Below are 22040 nucleotides of genomic sequence, written 5' to 3' on the forward strand. Positions count from 1 at the left end.
TAATAATTAAAAAAGTCAAGGGAAGGACTTAGTATTCTCACAACTCTAAATATGATTTAGAGGAAGGAAGAGTTATTTGATAATTATTTTTGGAAATTTCAGATTCATATATCTTTAATGTTTGTAGACTTTACAAAACTTTATAAGAATTGCCTGCTTCCATCCTTGATACTAGTAATTTATATGTACTTTATTTTCCCCTTATCACTCTGGATATAGATTTGCCATTTTTAAAATCTTTTCAAATGACTAGCTCTTCATTTCCTGGACTTTCTCTAATATGTTTCTAATGTATGTTATTGATTTGAGTGTCTATGTTTATTATTTTCTTCCTTCTGTTTACCTTTCAAAAAATTCTTTCTCTTCCTAGTTGTTTAAAGTGGAGACTTAGATTATTGACTTGAGATCCTCTTTCCTTTTGTAAATTTTAACTTATTTTTAATTGAAATTGAATACATTTTAACTGGCAAGTAAAAACTTAGACTGTACCATATTATGTTTCAATATATATGCATATTGTACAATATTTATTATTTTGCAGAACTAGAGGTGGAATCCAAGGGCATTCTACCTCATAACTACACCCCTGCATCTATTTTTATTCTTTATTTTGAAACAGGATTTTACTAAGTTGCAAAGGGCCTCACTAAGTAGATGAGGCTGCCATGAACCTGTGATTCAGCATCCCAAATATGGGATTACAAGTGTGTGCTACCACAGCTGGCTATTGTATAACATTTAAATCAGATTGAACATATTTATCATTTTAAAACTTTCAAAATAATTTCTTCCAGATTTTTACAATGTATATGTTATTGTTATCTATAGGCTCTTTACTGTGCAATAACAGACCAGAATTTCTTGCTTATACCTAACTGTAACTTTGTATCCATTAATAAACTCCTCCCTGTTCTTTTTCTCCCACTCTCCCCAACCTCTAGTAACCACTACTTTACTCTCATTTTGTATGGTATCAGCTTTTTTAGATGTCACATATAAGTTAGATTAAGTCTGAATAGTATTTCATTGTGCACATGTACCACATTTTTTATTCATTAATACTCTGATGGATATTTAGGTTGTTTCTATTTCTTGGCTATTCTGAATTTGTGAATAGTGCTGCAACAAATATGGACATGCAGATGTCTCTTTGATATGCTGAATTCATTTCCACAAGTGGGATTGCTGAATCATATGGTAGTTCTATTTTTAATTTTCTGAGGAACCTCTATACTGATTTTCATAATGGCTATAATAATTTATAAAGCTTCTTTCTAATATAAGTCTTTAATGCTAAATTTTCCTTAAATACTGCTTTACATATATCTCACAAATTAGGGTATATTGTGTTTTCACTTTCATTTAGCCAGAATTTTTTTCTGATTTTCCTTATTTTATTCTTTTGCCTGTAGATTATTTAGAAGTGTATTTAAGTTGGGCATGGTAGCACATGCCTGTAATCTCAATAATTGGAAGGCCGAGACAGGAGGTTCCCAGGTTCAAGGACGGCCTCAGCTACTTATTGCGGCCCTCTGGAACTTAGTGAGACCCTGTTCCAAAATAATGAATGGCTGAGGGTATAGCTCAGAGATAGAGAATGCCCCTGGTTTCAGCCTCTAGTAAAACACACACACACACACACACACACACACACACACACACACATAGTATTTAAAGTATTTTAAGATTATTTTAGTTACTTTTCTGTTTTCATTTCTAATTTAATTTCACTGTACTTAGAGATTTTCTTTATATGATTTTATAGCTTTTAAATTTGGTGAAGCATATCTCATTGCCCAGAATTCAGTCTGTATTGGTGAATGTCCCTTGTGGATTTGAAAATAATTTATATTTTGCTATTGTTAAGAGGATCTGTTTATTAATATAAGTTAGGTCAAGTTAGTTGATCTTGTTGTTGCAGTTCTGTATATCTTTAGTAGTTTTCATTCCATGTGTTGCATCACTTATTGAGAGAAAAGTATTAATTTCCATTTATAATTATGGATTTTTCTGTTTCTCCTTTTGTTGTTCTTATTTTCTACAATAATTTGGATTTTTGTTATTAGGTACATAAATTTTTATTATATTTAGGTCCCCATGGCAAACTGACCCCTTTATCATTATGTACTGCCCCTATTTGTCTCTGATAATATCCCTTGTTCAGAAATATACTGGTCTTATATTATGCTAGGCAGAATGCACTCTTCAAAGATATATCTGCCCTCAGCACTGGAACCTGAAAAAAAATTATATTACATGGCAAAGAGGAGTTTGTAGATGTATTTAAGCTTATAGTATTAGTTTCTATTGTACTATGACAAATAGCCATGGACTTGGTGGCTTAAAACTACACAACCTTATCATTTTTCAGTTTGATAGGTTGTAATTCTGAATATAGCGTGGCTTAGTTGGATCTTCTGCTTAGAGTCTTAACAGGTTGAAATCAAAGTATTAGAAGGGCTGTATTCCCTTCTAGAGGTACTGGGGATTAATCTAATTCCAAAGTCATTTGGGGTTTTTGTGAGAACTTAGATCCTTGCACTTGGAGGGCTGAGTTTCCATCTTTCCGATGTTAGCCAAGAACCATTCTCAGCTTCTAGAGGTTGCTTGCATTCTTTGGCTCCACCTGATTTCTGCTTTTGCCACATCTCTAACTTACTCTTTTGCCTTCATGTTCTTCTAAGGAAGAACACATGTATGTGGACTCATGTGAGCCCACCTGCATAATCTAGGACAATCTCCTTATTTAAAGTTAGCTGATTAACAGCCTTAATTTCATCTGAAAAGTTTCTTCAAATAGTACCTAGAAAAGTGTTTAAATGACCAGGGGACAGGAATCTTTGAAATCATCTTTTGAATTTCCCCTTCCACATTAGTGGATGTTAAAATAGGGAGATTATTCTGGTTTATCTAGGTAGACCCAGTCTAATCACATCAGCTTTCTCTTATAGGAAGCAGGAGAAAAATGGCAGGATGAGAAATTGAAAAAATCCAAGCATGATAAAGATTCAGTGTGCTGTTGCTGGCTTTGGGATATAGGGACCCTCAAGAATGGAAGATAAGCCAGGTGTGGTGGCGCATGCATGTAATCCCAGCATTTGGGAGGCTGAGATGGGAGCATAGCGATTCACAGCCAGCCTCAACTACTTAGTGAGGCCCTTTGTAACTCAGTGAGACCCTATTCCAAAATAGAGAATAAAAACATAGGGCTGGAGGTGTAGCTCAGAGGTAGACTGCTCCTGGGTTCCATCCCCAGTACTGAAAAAAAGAGAATGGAAGATAAGTGTAGAGTATGTAAGGATGGCCCCAAGCTGATGTACAACAAAGAAATAGGGATCTCAGTCATACAATCAAAAGAAGCCCAGCTCTGCCAACAACCTGATTTGAGTTTGGAAGTTAATTCTTTCCAGAGTATCCTAATAAGGGTCCCAACAACAGACATCTCAATTTTAGCCTTGTAAGACTCTAATCAGAGAAACAGACCATATCCATTTGGCATTTTGTCATACAAAACAGTGAGATAATAAATTTGTGTTGTTTTAATCTGTTAAGTTATTGTAATTTGTTACAGCAACAATAGATAATTAAAAATAGATATAAATATAGTTACTCCAGCTTTCTTTTGGTTATTATTTATTTGGAATAACTTTTTCATTATTTTGCTTTTAATCTATTATATTATAAATAAAGTAGATTTCTTACGGGCAGCATATAGTTTCCATTCTTATTTATCCGGTCTAGTAATCTTTGTCTTTAAATTGATATTTAGACTATTTACTTTTAACGTAATTATTTGCAATCTTTTGTTTTAACTATCTTCTTGCTACAGCCTGGAAACTGCCTCCAGTCAGTATTTATTGTCTTTTTTCCTCTCTCCTTCCTTCCCTATCTTCTTTCTTGTTTCTTCATGCCTATTTTTCAATGTGTGAAAAGTCAATGTTTTGTATATTTTTGTTCAGTTCCTTTTTTAAGGTGGGAAGGCAAATCTTATTCCTTTTATTTTATATATCAAGGCCAGAATAAGCCTTTAACAAAGCAATTTCCAAATAGTGTTTCAAGGACACCGTCTACAACAATTCTTTGTTTTTTTTTTTAAGTACTGGGGATGGAACCCAGAGGCATTCATTCTACCTCTGAGCTATATCCTGTTCTTATTTATTATTCTTTTTATTTTTTGAAACAGTGTCTCATGCGAAGGGCCTTGCTAAGTAGCTGAGACTGTCTACAAACCACAATCCTCTGGTCTCTGCCTCCCGAATGCTGGAATTACAAGCGTGGACCACCATGCTTGGCCTTACAGCAGTTCTTTTTTATGTGAGATGTGAGTGTGTGTGTAGGTGCACATGGGCACAGACACACAGGTGTTGTTTGATTTATTCAGCTATGGAAAGTATAATAATGTACCAAATATATATGCCATATGAACATGGCAAATGGTCACCTTTTTACAAATAGAATAAAATAATTGTGACAGAACTGAACTTGACCATATCCTGAACATATCAACCTTTCCATTCTCCGTGTCTTGGTATAACTATTTAATTCTTCCTACAATATTTCCTTATCTCACCTCCTTTCTTGCCCAGCAGCTTTTCAAACATTCTTTGAAATGAGCTGCATGGTCACCACCTCTCTGCTTCCCTGAGCCTTAGACAGAACCCTTATTTCTTCTTGATTCTCATCAAACTCTGCATATAGCACCATATATGATGATGTTTACATCATGCTGTATTTTAATTGTATGTTTCTGTGGACTCCTGCCTATCAGGAAGCCTTTTAAGATAGGAGACTGATTAGTCTTCTTTGTATTTCCCTTATCCACAATATGAACTTTGTGTGTGTGTGTGTGGTACTGGGGTTCCTGGAAGCCCTTCTACCTCCGGGCTACACTCCCAGACCTATTTTATATTTTTGGAAACAGGGTCTCTTAAGCCAGCACGGCTGGCTTCGAACCTGCGCGATCCTCCTGTCTCGGCCTCCCAAGTGCGGGGATTACAAGCGTGCGCCACCACGCCCGGCCGATATGAACTTTTTAATAAGAGTTGTTGAATTACTGACTCCTTATGTTCTAGAAATGATTGCTATCACCCCATTTCAGTTATCAACTGTTTGTAAAGTGAATCATCTTTAAATCATTTTATTTTCTCCTAGTAAATTCCTCATCTATGCCTGTCTGCTGCTGTTCTCTGTGCTGCTGGCCCTTCGCCTGGATGGCATCATTCAGTGGAGTTACTGGGCTGTCTTTGCTCCAATATGGCTGTGGAAGTTGATGGTTATTGTTGGAGCCTCAGTTGGAACTGGAGTCTGGGCACGAAATCCTCAGTATCGGTAATACTGCTTTTATAAAACTCATTGGTCTCTGTCTTGAGAAAGCTCTATCTTGGTTTTTCTTGTTACAAAATAAGGACCATTTTCTTTTCATATTTGGGATTTTATAAAAAACTGTAGTACAGGCAAACAGATCTCTTCAACATTTTTAAAAAGCAGTTGCTCGACACATATCCTTAGAAAAGCATTGTTAGTTTGGGTGAGTAAATGTGTTCCACCAGCCTACAAATTCCTATGAAATCTAAAACATACTTCAAAATACATAATTATTTATACCATCCTAGAAGAAGAAGCATGGAACCTGTGGTTAAAAGGCATTCATAGTTCTAGCCTTGATCATCAGGGATTTGACTTTTGCTGCTGTATCTCCTCTTGTCCTACTCTCCTCCTGGGATATTAGACCTGTTAGTGTTATAAAGGGGGTAGTTTGGCTAGAAGCCTTAGAATCCCTTAGATGCTGAAAAGGAAGACAGAGTTTTATAGGGAAGTGTAGGCTGCTGTTGCTGAGTTCTGTGGTAGTCTTTCCCTTCTCTCTCACAGAGACTGGAACTACATACAGAAAAAAGAGGGAGGGTTGGAAACTATATGCTCTTCTAAAACCTTCACCAGGAAATTGGGGAGTGAAGCAAAGCCCAATAGGCAAGTGGGAAGGGTAGAGGGAGGCTCATGTGGAGAGAGTGTAGAAGTTGGGGCTACCTCAACTTTTTTTTTTTTTTTAACCTACGGGCTATTCTCCCAGACCTATATTATACTTTATTTGGAAACAGGGTCTCATTAAGTTTCTGAGAGCCTCACTAAGTAGCTGAGGCTGGCTTTGAACCTGTGTGATCCTCCTGTCTCAGCCTCCCAAGCGCTGGGATTATAAGCCTGTGCCATCACGCTCAGCTCTTTTGAATTCTTTTAAAAGACAGATTACAGCTAGGTGTGGTGGCACATGCTAGTAATCCTAGTATTTGAGTGGCTGAGAAAGTGGATAGAAGGTTCAAAGCCAGCCTTAGCAACTTGTGAGGCCCTCCACAACTTAGTGAGACCTTGTTTCAAAATAAGGAATAAAATAAGGTTGGAGGTACAGCTTAGAGTTAGAATGCCCCCTGGATTCAATCCCCAGTACCACAGAAAAAATTAAAATAAAAGATTGATTACCTATATAGCTGCACATCATTTCTTTTCTTTTCTTTTTTTTTTTGTGGTACTGGGGATGGAACCCAGGGGCCTTCTACCTACGAGCTACACCCCTAGACCTATTTTGTATTTTATTTGGAAACAGAGTCTTGCTAAGTTGTTGAGAGCCTCACTAAGCTGCGGAGGCTGGCTTTGAACTTGTGTGATCCTCTTGTCTTAGCCTCCAAAGTACTGGGATGTAAGCATGTGCCACCGTGCCCAGCATTAGTTGCACATCTTTTCTTTATGAGACATTTTCAGATATATAATGTTTGTTTCTCAAAGAATGAAAAGGTAACTTAGTGTTTCAAAATAAAAAATATACTTGTAATTTTAGTATTTGGGAGGCTGAGACAAGAGGATCACAAACTCATAGCCAGCCTCAGCTACTTAATGAGGCCCTTCACAACTTAGTAAGACCCTGTTTCAAAATAAAAAAAATAAAAAATAGAAGCTGAGGGCATAGCTCAAAGGCAGAATGCCCCTTGGTTTAATTCCCAGTACTTGGGAAAAAAAGAATGAAAAGGTACTTAATATTTTAGGCCAAGAAATTGATAATTTATAAGCAACTTGAATATTTTTCTCTTGGTTTAAGATGTTTTCAGCAAAGAGGAGAATTATGTGCATGTGTGCATATGTGTATGTTGTTAAATATATGGAACGTATAGACACAGTCATCTAGTGTTCACATTAACTAGTGGAACTCTGTAAATAACTTTTGACTTCACTTTCTTTACATCCTAAGCCTAGGTGTATTTACCACTAATAATATATGCACATCAGAAATGTTTGCATGTATTTTCACTGAACAAAAACATTATAAAGTATTTCTTGATTTATGACCCTATTTCCATTTATTAATTTATAAGAGTCATGAACAGTATTTAAATAGCTAATTAAACTAATTTTGTTTGATGATAGACTTGATTTATTTGTTCTTTCTCTTTCATCTGCAGGTTTTAATTCATTCTAATGGATGATACTTAATTCATTCTAATGGAATAGAAATGAAAATACAAAGACATATATTTTTTTGTGGTGCTGGAAATTGAACTCAGGGACATTCTACCTCTGTGCTACACTCCCAACCAAATTTTATTTTTTATTTCAGGCTGGTCTCAAACCTGAAATCCTCCAGTACCAGCCTCCCAAGCAATAGGGATTAAAAAAATATGCCACCATACCTAGCTAAAACATTTATATTTTTTATTTTCATTTTACAATAGCCACTAGCAGAGAGCTAACCATATCTTATCGAATATAACTCACTTGTTCATATAGCCAGATTTGTTAAATATTGGCAATGTGGTTTATATGATTATTCACAATAACCTTCAAAAAGGATAAAACACTTAGGAATAAAGAAGTAAAAGACCTCTACAATAAAAACTAGAAATCTCTAAAATATTTCAGAAGATGAGTTTTAATATGAGAGATGAGAATCATGAGATTTAAGAGATATTTGTCAATTTTTAACAATAGAAGCAATCAGTTTGAATAATCTTGGAAATAACTCTTATAGGAAAATTTAAAGTTTTGAGCAAAGCTGGGCATGATGGTACATGCTTGTAATCCCAGCATTTGGCAGGCAGAGACAGGAAGATCAGGCAGGTTTGAAGCCAGCCTCAGCTACTTAGTGAGGCCCTTTGCAACTCAGTGAGACACTGTTTCAAAATAAAGAATAAAAAATATGGATGGGAGTGTAGCTTGGAGGTAGAATGCCCCTGGGTTCCATTTCCAATGCTGCAAAAAATAAGTAAATAAATAAAAATTTGAACAAGCCAGGCATAGTGGTGCATGCCTATAATCCTAGTCCTTGGAAGCCTGAGACCGAAGGATCCCAGATTCACAGCCAGCCTCAGAAACTTAGCAAGGCCCTCAGCAACTTGTGAGACCTTGTTTCAAAATAAGAATGCTCCTCGATTCACTCATCAATACCACAAAAAGTTATGAACAAAAATGTTTATTTATATTGCCAGTGAAATAATAACTATGGATATTGCTTCGGAGACTATCTTTTTACAGTTAACGTCTCATTTGGTTATAATGATTATTTCTTGTCATGTAGTAGTCCTTTGATGTTTAAAAGATTGCCTATTAAAGATTATATTTAAGTAAGCTTTCTACCTGATTTTCCTTTACCTTTTGTCAAATTTACAAGTAAATTCAAAATGTCAACATAACTTAGTATTTGCCATGGACTGTTTGCATATAATGGAGATTCTGAACTGAGGGTGTTTTGTTTTCTTTTTCTATATCTTTTTAGAGCAGAAGGAGAAACATGTGTGGAGTTTAAAGCCATGTTAATTGCTGTGGGCATCCACTTGCTCCTGTTGATGTTTGAAGTTCTGGTCTGTGACAGGATCGAGAGAGGAAGCCATTTCTGGCTTCTAGTCTTCATGCCACTGTTTTTTGTTTCCCCAGTTTCAGTTGCAGCTTGTGTCTGGGGCTTTCGACATGACAGGTCACTAGAGGTAAGATTTTATATATTTACAGATGCTTTTAAAACAGTCTAATGTCAATTTCTTGTCCATTGTTAGGAAGAGATTGACTGATTGGTCATTAACTCTGAATCATGCTATAAAAGAAAGAGAATATAATGCAAATAATGGTTTCTCTTTCTTGCCTCTGAACAGTAGCTTTCCCCCCAGACTGTCAGACTTTTTTCAGCTTCCTCTCTTTCTGACCAACCTACATTAGTCCAGCTTCTCCAGAAAAATGGAACCTATAGGATAGGTTAAGATGTAAAGAGGTTTTAAGGAACTGGAACATACCATTGTGGGCCTGGCAAGTCTGAATTGAGGAAGGCAGAAAGACAGTCTGGAGACTTGGCAGGAGTTGACAATGCAGTACTAAGGCAGAATTTCTTCTTCTCTAAAAAGCCTTAAAGCCTTCAACTGATTAGATGGGGCCCACCCACATTATTGAGGCAAATTTTGTTTAAAGTCAATACTTTCACAATAACACCTAGTTTTGTGTTGTATTAAACAATATACTATTGACATAATATACTATATATTTAAATAGTATGCTGTAGCCCATCTAAACTGACACATAAAACTAGCCATCTTGCCATCTCAAACCCCATGAGCTAGCTAGCTCCTCGAAATTTTATTGATTTATTCAGTATACATTTACCAATTCTTTGCCAAGCCCCTTTTGCATAACAAAGAAAACACAGGTGAATAAATTACCAAGACTAATAACAATGATAAGTAAAATAATTATGGGTGATATTTATGGTGCATTCACTGTGTACCAGTCATTGGGATAGGTACTTTACATGGGTAATATCTTTTTTTACTTCAAATGATGGCTGTGTTTTATTTCTGTAATGTTATTGGTACATTTTAATTTTACAACATGATGATATCCAAAGTAATACATTTTATAGGCACACATCACTTGGTGTATTTTCCTCTGCATTCCACCTTGCTTCCTTCTTTTCCTTTCCATGCTATTAGTGAGATTGGTAGTGATACCTTCACATATGGACATAGCATTGTTTGAACTATTTCCTTCCTCAATCCTTTTTCTCCTTATCATCTCTCTCTTCTAATCCCTTTTCATTCTCCTTTATCTGAAGTCTCTTTTGTTTTCTGTTTTCTCTGTAGTATCTACATAAGAGAGAGAGAAGAACATTTGACCTTTGACCTAAGAAAGAAAACATTTGACTCTTGACCTTCTGAGACTTTACAATCTCACTTAGAATAATATTCTCTAATTCTATCCATTTTCCTGCAAATCACATATTGTTATTCTTCCTTATGATTGAATAAATTTCCATTATGTGCAGTAGTATCTTATTAAGTATTCACAACAACTCTGTGAATTAGGTACAGTTGTTTTCCAGAGCATGTAATTTGTTCACGGCTACTCATTAAGGGGCAGAGTCCAATTTCCTTTCATTCAGCCAGACTCCAGAGCCCAGTCATTTAGTTACATGCAAACTAAGGGCCCAAAGCTGTATATCTATAGGTTTGAGGAGAGAACTAAAGACTCTACTGTGGTCTCTCCTTTATCCATGGTTTCATTTTGCATGGTTTCACTTACCTATGTTCATTGTACAGTATAGTTCTGATTGTACTGTACAACATGGTCTGATTGTACAGTAATATGTTCTGAGAGTGGGGAGAAGACATTTACATTACTTTATTACAGTATATTAATAAAAATTGTTCATTTTACTATTAGGTATTATTAATCTCTTATTGTACCTAATATATAGATTAAACTTTACCATGGGCATGTATGTATTAGAAAAACAATATATATAGGGCTTGTTACTATCTGTAGTTTCAAACATAGGAGTCTTGAAACATAGCCCCTGCTGATAAGGGGGAATGACTGTAGGTGCCTTTTGGATATAGAGTGGAGGAAGAAGACTGCTTTTGAGTTGGTAGAGAACATAGCAGACAGAGGATGAGCCTTGGCCTGATGTGTGCCTTCACCCCAGGTGTAGTTTTGAGAACAAGACCAAAAAATAGGGATGGATCAAGGCACTGTGAAACCCAGGAAGAATAGAACCCAGAACAACAGGAAGGGTTTGTCCTTGAAGGAGTGGTTCACCACTTTGGAACTGATGGAAAGTCACAGCATGTATGTGGCTAATAGGTTGGAGTGGGCTGTGGAGGAAAAGAAGTATATCCTCCAGCCTACTGCCACCCTCTCAGCAGTTCCCTAAGCTTTAAGCAGTCCAGTCACTTATCTTTTATTCCTGGTTGCTTGTTGGAGGCTGCTAAAGAAAGTCACCCAACTTAGACCAAGCCAACACATCTGTGGTCTCCAGCTTTTTTTTTTTTTTAATTAATTTATTTTTTAAATTGGTGCATTGTAGTCTTATATCAATCACATTGGAGTACAAGACTTGAGAGGATATACAAGCACACATCATCCAATTAGCCCTCCTCCAGCCCCCATCCCATTCCCTCCCCCTCCCTCCATCCCACACTTCTTTGGTGATTTACTTTGATACATTTGTTTATGTACCTCCTGCGTTTTAAAGAGGCTCCGTCCTCCAGTAATACATACCCTCTGATTGGTCACATTAGTTGCTTCACTATAGGGCCCTTTCTATAGCTCAACCTCTTCCTGTTGCCCTTTTCCTCCTAGTTATTGCTGATTAAGAGAAGCATCTGATTTATATTTTCAGCGATAATTCTCTGTGCATGCTGCGTTGCAAGTACCAATCCCACTCTTGATGGTCCCAGTAGTGGTCTGGCTACTCAGTGGACTGATCCAGACCTCGCTAGCTCAAGCAGCGGCCTTGCCTCATGGGAGGCCCCAGTTCTGGTCTCGCTGGCCCCTGAACCGGTCTAACCCCTAAGCTGGCTTTGGTCCCGGCCTTGGAGGCCGCAGGAGTGAACTTGCCTCACGCCAGGCTCCGATGCTGGCCATTGGCCCCTGCACCAGCCTAACCCCTCGGCAGGCTCCGATCCCAGCCTCGGAGGCCCCAGCACTGGTCATGCCTCAAGGCAGGCTCCGATGCCGGCCTCGCTGGCCCCAGCACCAGCCTAACCCCTCGGCAGGCTCTTATCCTGGCCTCGGAGGCCCCAGTACCGGCCTTGCCTCACGGCAGGCTCCGATGCCGGCCTCGCTGGCTCCAGCACCGGCCTAACCCCTCGGCAGGCTCTTATCCTGGCCTCGAGGCCCCGGTACCGGCTTTGCCTCACGGCAGGCTCCTATGCTGGCCTCACTGGCCCCAGCACCGGCCTAACCCCTCGGCAGGCTCCGATCCCGGCCTCGGAGGCCCCAGCACTGGTCATGCCTCACGGCAGGCTCCGATGCCGGCCTCACTGGCCCCAGCACCGGCCTAACCACTCGGCAGGCTCCGATCCTGGCCTCGGAGACCCCAGCACAGGTCATGCCTCACGGCAGGCTCCGATGCCGGCCTTGCTGGCCCCAGCACCGGCCTAACCCCTCGGCAGGCTCTTATCCTGGCCTCGGAGGCCCCAGTACCGGCCTTGCCTCACGGCAGGCTCCGATGCCGGCCTCGCTGGCCCCAGCACCGGCCTAACCCCTCGGCAGGCTCTTATCCTGGCCTCGGAGGCCGCACTACCGGCCTTGCCTCAAGGCAGGCTCCGATGCCGGCCTCACTGGCCCCAGCACCGGCCTAACCCCTCGGCTGGCTCTTATCCTGGCCTCAGAGGCCCCAGTACCGGCCTTGCCTCACGGCAGGCTCCGATGCCGGCCTCGCTGGCCCCAGCACCGGCCTAACCCCTTGGCAGGCTCTTATCCTGGCCTCGGAGGCCCCAGTACCGGCCTTGCCTCATGGCAGGCTCCGATGCCGGCCTCACTGGCCCCAGCACCGGCCTAATCACTCGGCAGGCTCCGATCCCGGCCTCGGTGTGGTCTCCAGCTTTAGCCCTGACCATGTGTTAGCAAGTCCATAGCACTCGAGTCCCCAAGGGTTAAAAATTGGTTTGTAGGTAAGGGTGGAAAACGAATAAAGTACATTACCTACAAAATATGTATGGTATTAAAATTTCATAAGGTGTACAATTAACGAAACAAATGTTTAACAATGCTTCTTGGCAGGCAGTAATAGAAGTAAGGTTGAGCAGCACTGAACAGCCTGGTGCCGTCTGTATGTGCAAAGGGCCCCCATTTCCAAGGACCATTTGAGTCTCTGCCCCTCTAAAACCATTGTATTTTCTTCCTTTCCTCTTTACAGACTTTTCCCTTCAGTATTAGCTCTGGAACTTAACCACACTTGCATAAGCCACTTTATTCTCTCTCTCTCTCTGAAAGATAAAATCAGGCCTTTGCTCAGCTCTGGTGCTCTCTCCCTTTGTTCAGGAGACGGCTCCTCAAAATGTGCCTGCTGTTTATTCTCCACTGTCTTATTCCTTGTCTCTCAATCTCTGCTCGAACAAGAACTCCCTTGGACCTGGCACTAACACCTGAGGCCAAGTCCAACAGCCCCTTGCAGGCCTCATCTTTTCGGACCATTGACCAGCCTGGAGCTTCAGACACTGCTGAGTGTTTCTTGTCAACACTGTCACTGCTCTGGCTTTTGGTTCTTGGACCCTCTGGATGTCAAGAACTTTGTCAACTTCTTGCTCCCACTACTTCTTACAAGTTTCTCTTAGCATTCTGACCTTGGGCATCCTTTTCCTCACTGTTCATACTTGATACAAATGGACTATTTGACACTCCTGCCTCCACAACCTCTCCTGTTCTTATGTCTTCTCAGTTCCTGTTTCTGACCTCAGCTTTCTGCACTAGCTCTAGCCTCCTTATCCAGCTTCTCCCTGAAGTTCCCTCCTTCTTGGACTCCAGAGTAGCTCTGATATGCCTGGAGCAGATACAGTAGGGAAGTGTGGAAACTAAAGGAAAGGAAACTCCTACACAGTTCTGGAGCTGAACAGGAGACACATTCTCAGCACACCAAGTGCTGAGATACCCCAGGAACCCTAGTAAATTCAGGGTGTCAGGGATAGTATACACTTGAGGAAACACTGATACTTGACATGTATTCAAATATCATACTAACTAGTAGCTCAAATAGTTTAGTGTTATTATTAGGTCATATACCATTTCCTTTGAAGATGTCATATTTTTAAGAAGCTGGGTTTTTGGCAGTTACTGTGATTAAAAGCTAGTATAGAGCCGGGTGTGGTAGTACACACTTGTAATCCCAGCACTTAGGAGGCTGAGACAGGAGGATTGCACAGGTTCAAAGCCAGCCTCAACTACTGAGTGAGGCTCTCAGCAACTTAGTGAGACCCTGTTTCCAAATAAAGTATTTTTTTAAAAATAAAATAAAAGCTAGTATAGTGGGAAAATAAGAGTAATGAGAAGAAATGCCATATCTAACACCAAGGTTTGGAAAATTGTGTACTACCTGATAGGCACACACATCCCATTAGGAATCATTTGTGGTTTTAAATAATAAACTAGCTGGGCATGGTGATACACACTTGTAATCGCAGTACTTGGGAGGCTGAGATAGGAGGATCCAAGGTTCAAAGCCAGCCTCAACTACTTAGGCCCTCTGCAACTTAGTGAGACTCTTTTTCAAATAAAGAATAAAAATAAGTTTAAGGGTGTAGCTCAGAGATAGAATGCCTCTGGTTTTAAATCCCCAGTGAAAGAAGAGAAGGAAGGATTTTTCCTTTTATTTAGGTGATTTATTTTTCAAATGACTTAATAGAAATAATAAGTTTAGACTTAATTACTTAATCCAATGGAATTATCAGGCATTTCTTTTGGCCTAGAGGTCTGAATGAATTACTCTATCACTAAATGCCCTGTAGATCAAGAACTTTGGGGAAATTCTTGGTCAGATGACATATTTTCATTATATAGGCAAGGACAGGGACTGTCACCAGAAGAAAGAGCAGCCCAGAGACCTTTGGGAACAGAGGGTCATCCAGGCTGAAGGCAAAGAGGCTAGTAAGGAGGCTGTGGAAGTGGTTTGGGGGTTGGTGACAGGGCCTGATGAGGCAGTTGTAATTAGGATAGAGTATAGGTGGGAGATTTAGGAGAAGTTTGGGTGGGAGAGTGGACAGTTTAGGTGACTGAATATGAATGTGGAGAATAGAATATAAGGTGCTTCCCAGGTTTGTGATTTGAGGAATCAGTTTGCCTTACAGTGATAGGAAAGAGAAAGACAAGGTATAGGGTGCTGCAAATAATGAGCTCAATTAGAGACAAGTTTTATTTAGGGTATCTCTAGGAAAGCCAAGTGGCATCTGCACAGAGGGTCTGATACATAGTAGGAAGGCTGGCTTTAAGACAGATTTAAGTACGAACCACTAGGTGGTAATGGAAGCTGGAGTGTAACTGAAACTTCTCCACCCCCAGGCTGGAGTGACTGAGTATGTTGTGCATATTTCTTTATTGGGGAGAAAAGACTATGTTTTAGGCTCTGAGGAATATTGCCATTTAATGGGAGGAAAAGAAGTCTAGGAAGAAATTGTCAGAGCTCTTGGAGGACACTGAGTAGGATGCTCGAAGCCCAGAATGAGAAGTATAAGAAAGAAGAAGTGGTAAGCCATAGCACATGTCTCAAATATCCAGGAGGATGTGCTCCCTCTTGATATTGGTGGCCTTGATGAAGGTAATTTCCCAGTGGGATAGTCATATTGACAGACACCAAATCACTTGGCTGGGGAAGAGGGATTTGGAATAGGGCTCACTAGCCATTTCTTTCTCACAAAGTTGGACCTCAGCAAAAAAGTAAGGCTAAGAGAGATCCTAAATCACAGGAGGGGTGAGCCTATTTGGATTTGGGGGTGGTTTCTTCTTTTGTGGTACTAGGGATTGAGCCCAGGGGCATTGTACCTGTGACCACATTCCCAGCCCTATAAACAGGGTCTCACTAAATTATTGAAGGCCTTACCAAGTTGCTAAGTCTGGCTTCAGTCTTCTTATCCTCCTGTCTCAGCCTCTCAAGATTACAAGCATGGGCCACTACACCCAGCTGTGTTTCTCTTTTTAACTGGAAACTTGTTTCTTGCTGGGAAGGATTGATGGCATAGGTAGGGTTAAGGAAATAGTAAAGAATCTATAATTGATGGCTTGATGTTACAGGGTCCTCAAGGAGCCAAAAAGAAAGAAGTGAGATGTAGGGCCAAGTCCTAGATATGAATAAAAGGAAATAAAAGAGTAGTTAAAATAGAGTTGAGCCGGGCATGGTGGCACAGGCTTGTAATCCCAGGATTTGGGAGGCTGAGACAGGAGGATCAGAGTTTGCGGACATCCTCAGCTACTTAGTGAGGTCCTTTGCAACTCAGTGAGACCCTGTTTCAAAATAAAGAATAAAAAATAGGACTGTGAGTGTAGCTTGGAGGTAGAATGTCTGGGTTCTATCCCCAGTACCACAAAAAAAAAAAAAGAAAGAAAGAAAGAAAGAAAAAGAAGAGAGATGAAGCAAAGTCTGCTGGCTCTTGCTTGGAATCCCAGTGCTTGGGAGGCTGAGACAGGAGGATTGCAGGTTCACAGCCAACCTCAGCTACTTAGTGAGGCCCTCCACAACATAGTGAGATCGTGGTTTAGTCAGTCACAAAAAGTAAGGAATTGGATGCTTTCCCTAACATGTGAAACCTAGGGTGAATGGGGTCATAGGGTGAATAGAGACCCTACAGAGGAGCAAATAAGACAACCTAACTATGGAGATGGGAGGTGGGGAGAGGGAAATACTTCAAAGTGCATGACGTACTTATTATTATCGAAGTTAACCACTAAGCCAAGCATGGGAGGGAGGAATGGGGAGGGAGTGAGGTGGGGACTGGGTGGGGGCTGGCTGGGTGATGTGTACATTTAAAGCCTATACAAGTTTTTTTTTACCTCATTATGATGTATAAATACAATGCACCAATAAAAAATAAATTAAAAAAGAATAAAATAGGGCTGGGAGTGTAGCTCAGAGGTAGAATGTCTCTGGGTTCAATCCCTACTACGAGAGAGAGAGAGAGAGAGAGAGAGAGAGAGAGAGAGAGAGAGAGAGAAGAAGAAGAAGAAGAAGAAGAAGAAGAAGAAGAAGGAGGAGGAGGAGGAGGAGGAGGAGGAGGAGGAGGAGGAGGAGGAGGAGGAGGAGGAGGGAGGATAGGAAGTGGAGTTCACTGAAGATTGCCTCTTCTCAGTACACCTAGAAACAAAGTACACCTAGAAACAAATTGGGCCAGCAGTTCTTAGGCCTCAAGCTACAAAAGGGACAAGTAGCCAATGAGCAGAGGGGCTAGACAAGTCAGGTGCATTTTTCCTTGATACAGCACTGCCATCCCCTTCTGGTGTGGAATATCAGGACCTTCCATATAATGTAATAAAACTTTTATTGTATTATAATTTGCATTGCATTTTAGTGTATTAACCAAAAAATTGTAGTATTGAATTACAATTTTTACTTTATATAACTGATTCTTTTCTTCATTTTTAGTTAGAAATCCTGTGTTCTGTCAACATTCTCCAGTTTATATTCATTGCCTTAAGACTGGACAAGATCATCCACTGGCCCTGGCTTGTATGTAAACTTTTAAGCCCGTAATCAAACTTTTATTAGAAAAATAATTCATGTTCATTGGAGGAAACTTGGAAAAGGCAAGCAGCCATAGATAATAGACTAATAATCATCCATAATCCCACCACTGATAGATAACATCTTAGTGTTTCTATTCCCTTGTTTTATTTTTTATTTTTATTTTTTTTTTGCCAGTCTGGGGGTAGGACCCAGGGGCATTCAACGTCCGAGCTATACCCCCTGCCCTATTTTTTATTCTTTATTTTGAAACCGGGTCTCACTGAGTTGCAGAAGGCCTCGCTAGGTAGCTGAGGCTGTCCGTGATCCTCCAGTCTCAACCTCCCGAGTGCTGGGATTACAAGCATGCACCGCCACGCCTGGCTTACTCCCTTGTTTTATACAAATAAAATTATACTGTGCATAAAATTCTCTGTCCTGCTTTTTTGTCTTAACATATCTTTTTTTTTTATTGGTGCACTGTATTCATACATCATAGTAGGATACATACTTTTGTAGACATACATGCACACTTTTCCCAGTCAGCCCTCACCCAATCCCCACCCCATTCTCTCCCTATCCCTCCCTCCCATGCTTGGCTTAGTAGTTGACATCTAGTATTATGGCAATTTATCTAAAATTAAAAATGATAATCTCACGTAACAGTTTCATTTGTCTGATACCAAGCTTTTGATTAAGACTATGCCCATGCCAATAAACTATCTCTATATGCATCACTTAAAGTTAAGTTAAACTGGGCTTGGTGGTGCACTCCCAGTACTTGGGAGACTGAGACAGGAGGATTGCAGGTTCACAGCCAGCCTCAACTACTTATGAGGCCCTCTGCAACTTAGTAAGATCTGTTTCAAAGTAAAGAATAAAAAATAGGGCTGGAGGTGTAGCTCATAGGTAGAACACCCATGGGTTCAATCCCCAGTACCACAAAAAAGTAAAGTTTAGTTGATGCATAGTATTTTTTATTTGTGTTTATCAAACTGTCCCCTTAATTCTGAACATTTCTATTTTTGCCAGTGTGTGTGTATATATGTGTGTGTACATATATATTTTAAAGCTTTTAATTGATGTGTAGTAATTTACATATTTATGGGGTACAGTGTGACATTTCAGTACATGTTTACAATGTGTAATAATAAGATCGGGGTAATTGATTCATCTGTTAGCTCAGATATTTATCATTCCTTTTTGTCAATAACTTTCTAAATCCTTTCTCCTAGCTATTTGGAAATTTGCAATTAATTGTTGTCAACCATAGTTATTTTACTATGCTATAAACATTAGAAGTTTTCCCTCCTGTTTAGCCTGATGTAGGTATTTAGTGAATAAAAATCCCTTGTCTCATATTTTTATTGTTTTCTCAGGAGGTGTTACAGAAATAGTGCTACTAGGCTATTGGGAGGGAACATTTCATGATTAAGTATGTGTGCTCTGCTGCTAACTTGCTTTTCAAAAAGTCAGTACCAATTTACACTTGCCAGGGGTGTAGTCATAAGTCATATCTCTAAATTATGAGTTCAGGAATGGATGTTTGGTTAAAATTAATTGTAGGTGGATGGATGCATGTATGCATGATGTATGGATGGAGGAGAGGATATGTAGATAAATGGCAAGACATAAATTAGAGAATGCAATATTGTTTCAACTTGTAAATGCATAGAAGATTGGGGATAGAGGTGGGAGAGTTACACTGCCTCTGGGATGTGAAGTCATGCCACTGTTTTTGTTTTTCTTCTTGATGTGTACTTTTGCACACATGACATTTTCTGTGTTAAACATAGTGTACCTTTAATAAAAAAGGAAATCTATAATAAAAAAGCAAAATATTCATTTGGGGGCAGAGAAGAAATGAAGGGAATATAGACTCCCAAATTAAAGTTGAGATTTATGACTTCAGCTGAAAGTCTCCCCCTGCAGTCCTGCAGATTCCAGTGGATAATGTAGTCTGATCACATGTTTCCTATAAAAAGCAAGAGAGAATAAATGAGGGTTAAGATCACTATCATGTCACCCATGAAAGAAAATCCATAAGTAAGCCTCATCAAAGATGTGCTTTAGGGAAGCAAAACAAATTACATGTATGTAGACTTTTTTAGCAAAATCAATGTCAAGAACTCTAAGCTAGTCAGGAATATTAAAAATCACCCATCAACTCAAGTCATTGATCTAAAACTGAAAGGTGAACAATAAAAATATTAGAGGAAAATAAGGACAAAATCTTTGGGATCTAAAACTTAGTGAAGAGTTCTTAGAAATGATATCAATAATATCAAACATAAAAAATAATAAATACTTCCTTAAACCAGAATGATTTGAAGGAAAATACAGGTCACAGACTAGAAGAAAATATTTTTAAAGTATCAGAACTTTGATTTGTATCTTAAAACACACAAAGATTTTTAAGGAACTCAAAAATGAGAAAGCAAATACCCAATTTAAACATTAACAAAAGACTTGAGACAATGTAGAAATGGTGAATAAGCATAAGAAAGGATGTTCAGCATCATTATGCATCCAGGTAGGCAAAATAAAACCAAGGTGAGGTCCTGCCACATTTATCAGAATAGTGAAAATAAAAAACACTGGTAGCCAGGCATGGTGGTACTTGCCTCTAATCCCAGTACTTGGAACGCTGAGATAGGAAGATTTCAGGTTCAAAGCTAGCCTCAGCAATTTATCAAGGCCCTCAGAGATTTAGTAAGACCCTGTTTCAAAATAAAAAAAATAAAATAAGGCTGAGGGTGTAGCTCATAAGTAGAATGTCCCTGGGTTCAATTCCCAGTAACACACATACACGCACACACACACGCACACCTGCTGGCAATACCAAGTTCCAGGCAGGATGCAAAGAAACTAGATCACCCCTAGGTTAAATCCCCAGTAACACACACACACACACACACACACACACACACACACACACACACACACCATACCCTATGCTTCCCACCAGCTACCACCCCCACCCACTGGCAATACCAAGTGCTGGGTGGAAAGCAAAGAAACCTGCACCACTCTTGTGTTACTGGCATGTAGGCATAACTGTCAGGCTCTGCATCATCAGGGCACAGGACAACACAATGAAAAAAGTACTCTTAAGACTCTATTCCTAGTCCTGGAGATGTGAGAAGGGAAAAAGCAAAAGAGCCAAATTCCCCAAGCAAAACTCAGCTCTTCATCTTATTACAGGTTTACAGAATTAAGGTTGGGTCGTTAAATCATTGACTGTATCTGGCTAAGGAGCAGAAAATTGTGTTAGATATGCTTTGGAATATAAATTGTTATTTGACACTTTTGCAAGAGTGCAGAGATTGCTGTCTTTAGCTCCCTCCTTGAGGTGGTCTTGCACCCTTAAGCAAAGCAAACAAAAGGTATAGTAAAGCAGAAGGAAATAGTTTAGATAGCTAAGGGGCATGGATGACACTGTCTTCAATTCTCTCAAGAAAGTCTTCTGCCAAAGCAAGCAAAAAGCTATGAATCCTTAAGCCAATCCTCTTTAGGCTTAGAACAGTTTTTTACAATAACTGTATAGGCACTCTAGGAAACAGTTTTGCAGTTTCTTATGTAGTTAAAACATGTACTTATGTCACCTAGGAGACCCATCCTGGATATTTTCCTTAGAAAAAATAGATACACTCACACAAACCAGATACAAAGCATTAATAGTAGCTGTGATTTTGACATTCAAGAGTTCAAAACCACCTTTAATAAAGGGTGGAACAAATAAACTGTGGTCATTCATACAATGAGATGTCATCAGTAACTAAAGAGAACAACGTGTGGCTACAAGAAGCAGCAATGATGAATCTCAAAGCTATTATACTGATCGAAAGCTGGTCTCAGAAAGTTATGTGCTGTACAAATCCATCTATGCAATATTCATGTAAAAACAAAAATATAGTGACAGCGGACAGATCCTTGGTTGCTGGGGATTCTGCGGAATGAATGAAGGAGCAGCACAAGGGGTTTCACAGAATAACAATTATTCTCTGTACTAACTATAAGTATAGCAATCTGCAGGTGTTAAAACTCACAGAAATATATGCCAAAAACAGTCTACATTATGGTCATTAGTTAAATGGGACAACTTATCAGTAGCTTTGGTGGGCAGGACAGGAGGGGGAAAGATGTCAAGGGAGCTGGGAGCTGGTCTGGTTTATCGTGTGTGTGTGTGTGTGTGTGTGTGTGTGTGTGTGTGTGTGTGTGTGTGTTAGTTACTGGGAATTGAACCCAGGAACAACGTGTTTCTGCCAGGACAGTGACATACTCAGAATGTGTTTTGGCATGGTGACAGGGTTGGAGTAGCCTGGCATACCCAGCATGAATCAGCCAAGTTCACTTGCCTGGTGTGTGTCAGGATAGAGGATCCCCATATCACAGGCAATTAAAGTTACAGGATCCCGAATGTATTATCAAGGGACTTCCAGCAGGTTGTGAATATGTACCTGTGAAGAGAGTAGGTAAGGGTGAGAAGACCTATATGTACACACCAGTAGGGCCAGGCAGAGCCTGAAGGAGTGAGTGGCTGAGTGTACAAGAATGAGTGTGTAAGGGAGTATTTCAAGGGCATTAGGTA

At 39.8% G+C, this 22040-nt stretch overlaps 1 protein-coding gene across 3 annotated transcripts in view; it reads left to right on the top strand.

Moving 5' to 3' along the window:
• The window catches only part of TMEM185A (transmembrane protein 185A), a gene marked incomplete at both ends in the record, with an annotated part of 54143 nt that overhangs the window by 23313 nt on the left and 8790 nt on the right, over positions 1-22040 (top strand). Inside the window, 3 exons of one of the 3 annotated variants that reach the window (XM_080719317.1) lie at positions 5152-5328; positions 8756-8963; positions 17372-17455. In XM_080719317.1, the coding sequence (XP_080575443.1) occupies positions 5152-5328; positions 8756-8963; positions 17372-17455 (469 nt within the window). The remainder of the gene's footprint in view (positions 1-5151; positions 5329-8755; positions 8964-17371; positions 17456-22040) is intronic. The other 2 variants (XM_080719315.1, XM_080719316.1) reach the window with 2 other exon arrangements.

Source organism: Muscardinus avellanarius (assembly GCF_963383645.1).
Source record: "Muscardinus avellanarius genome assembly, chromosome: X".
In the NCBI taxonomy this organism is placed as follows: domain Eukaryota; kingdom Metazoa; phylum Chordata; class Mammalia; order Rodentia; family Gliridae; genus Muscardinus; species Muscardinus avellanarius.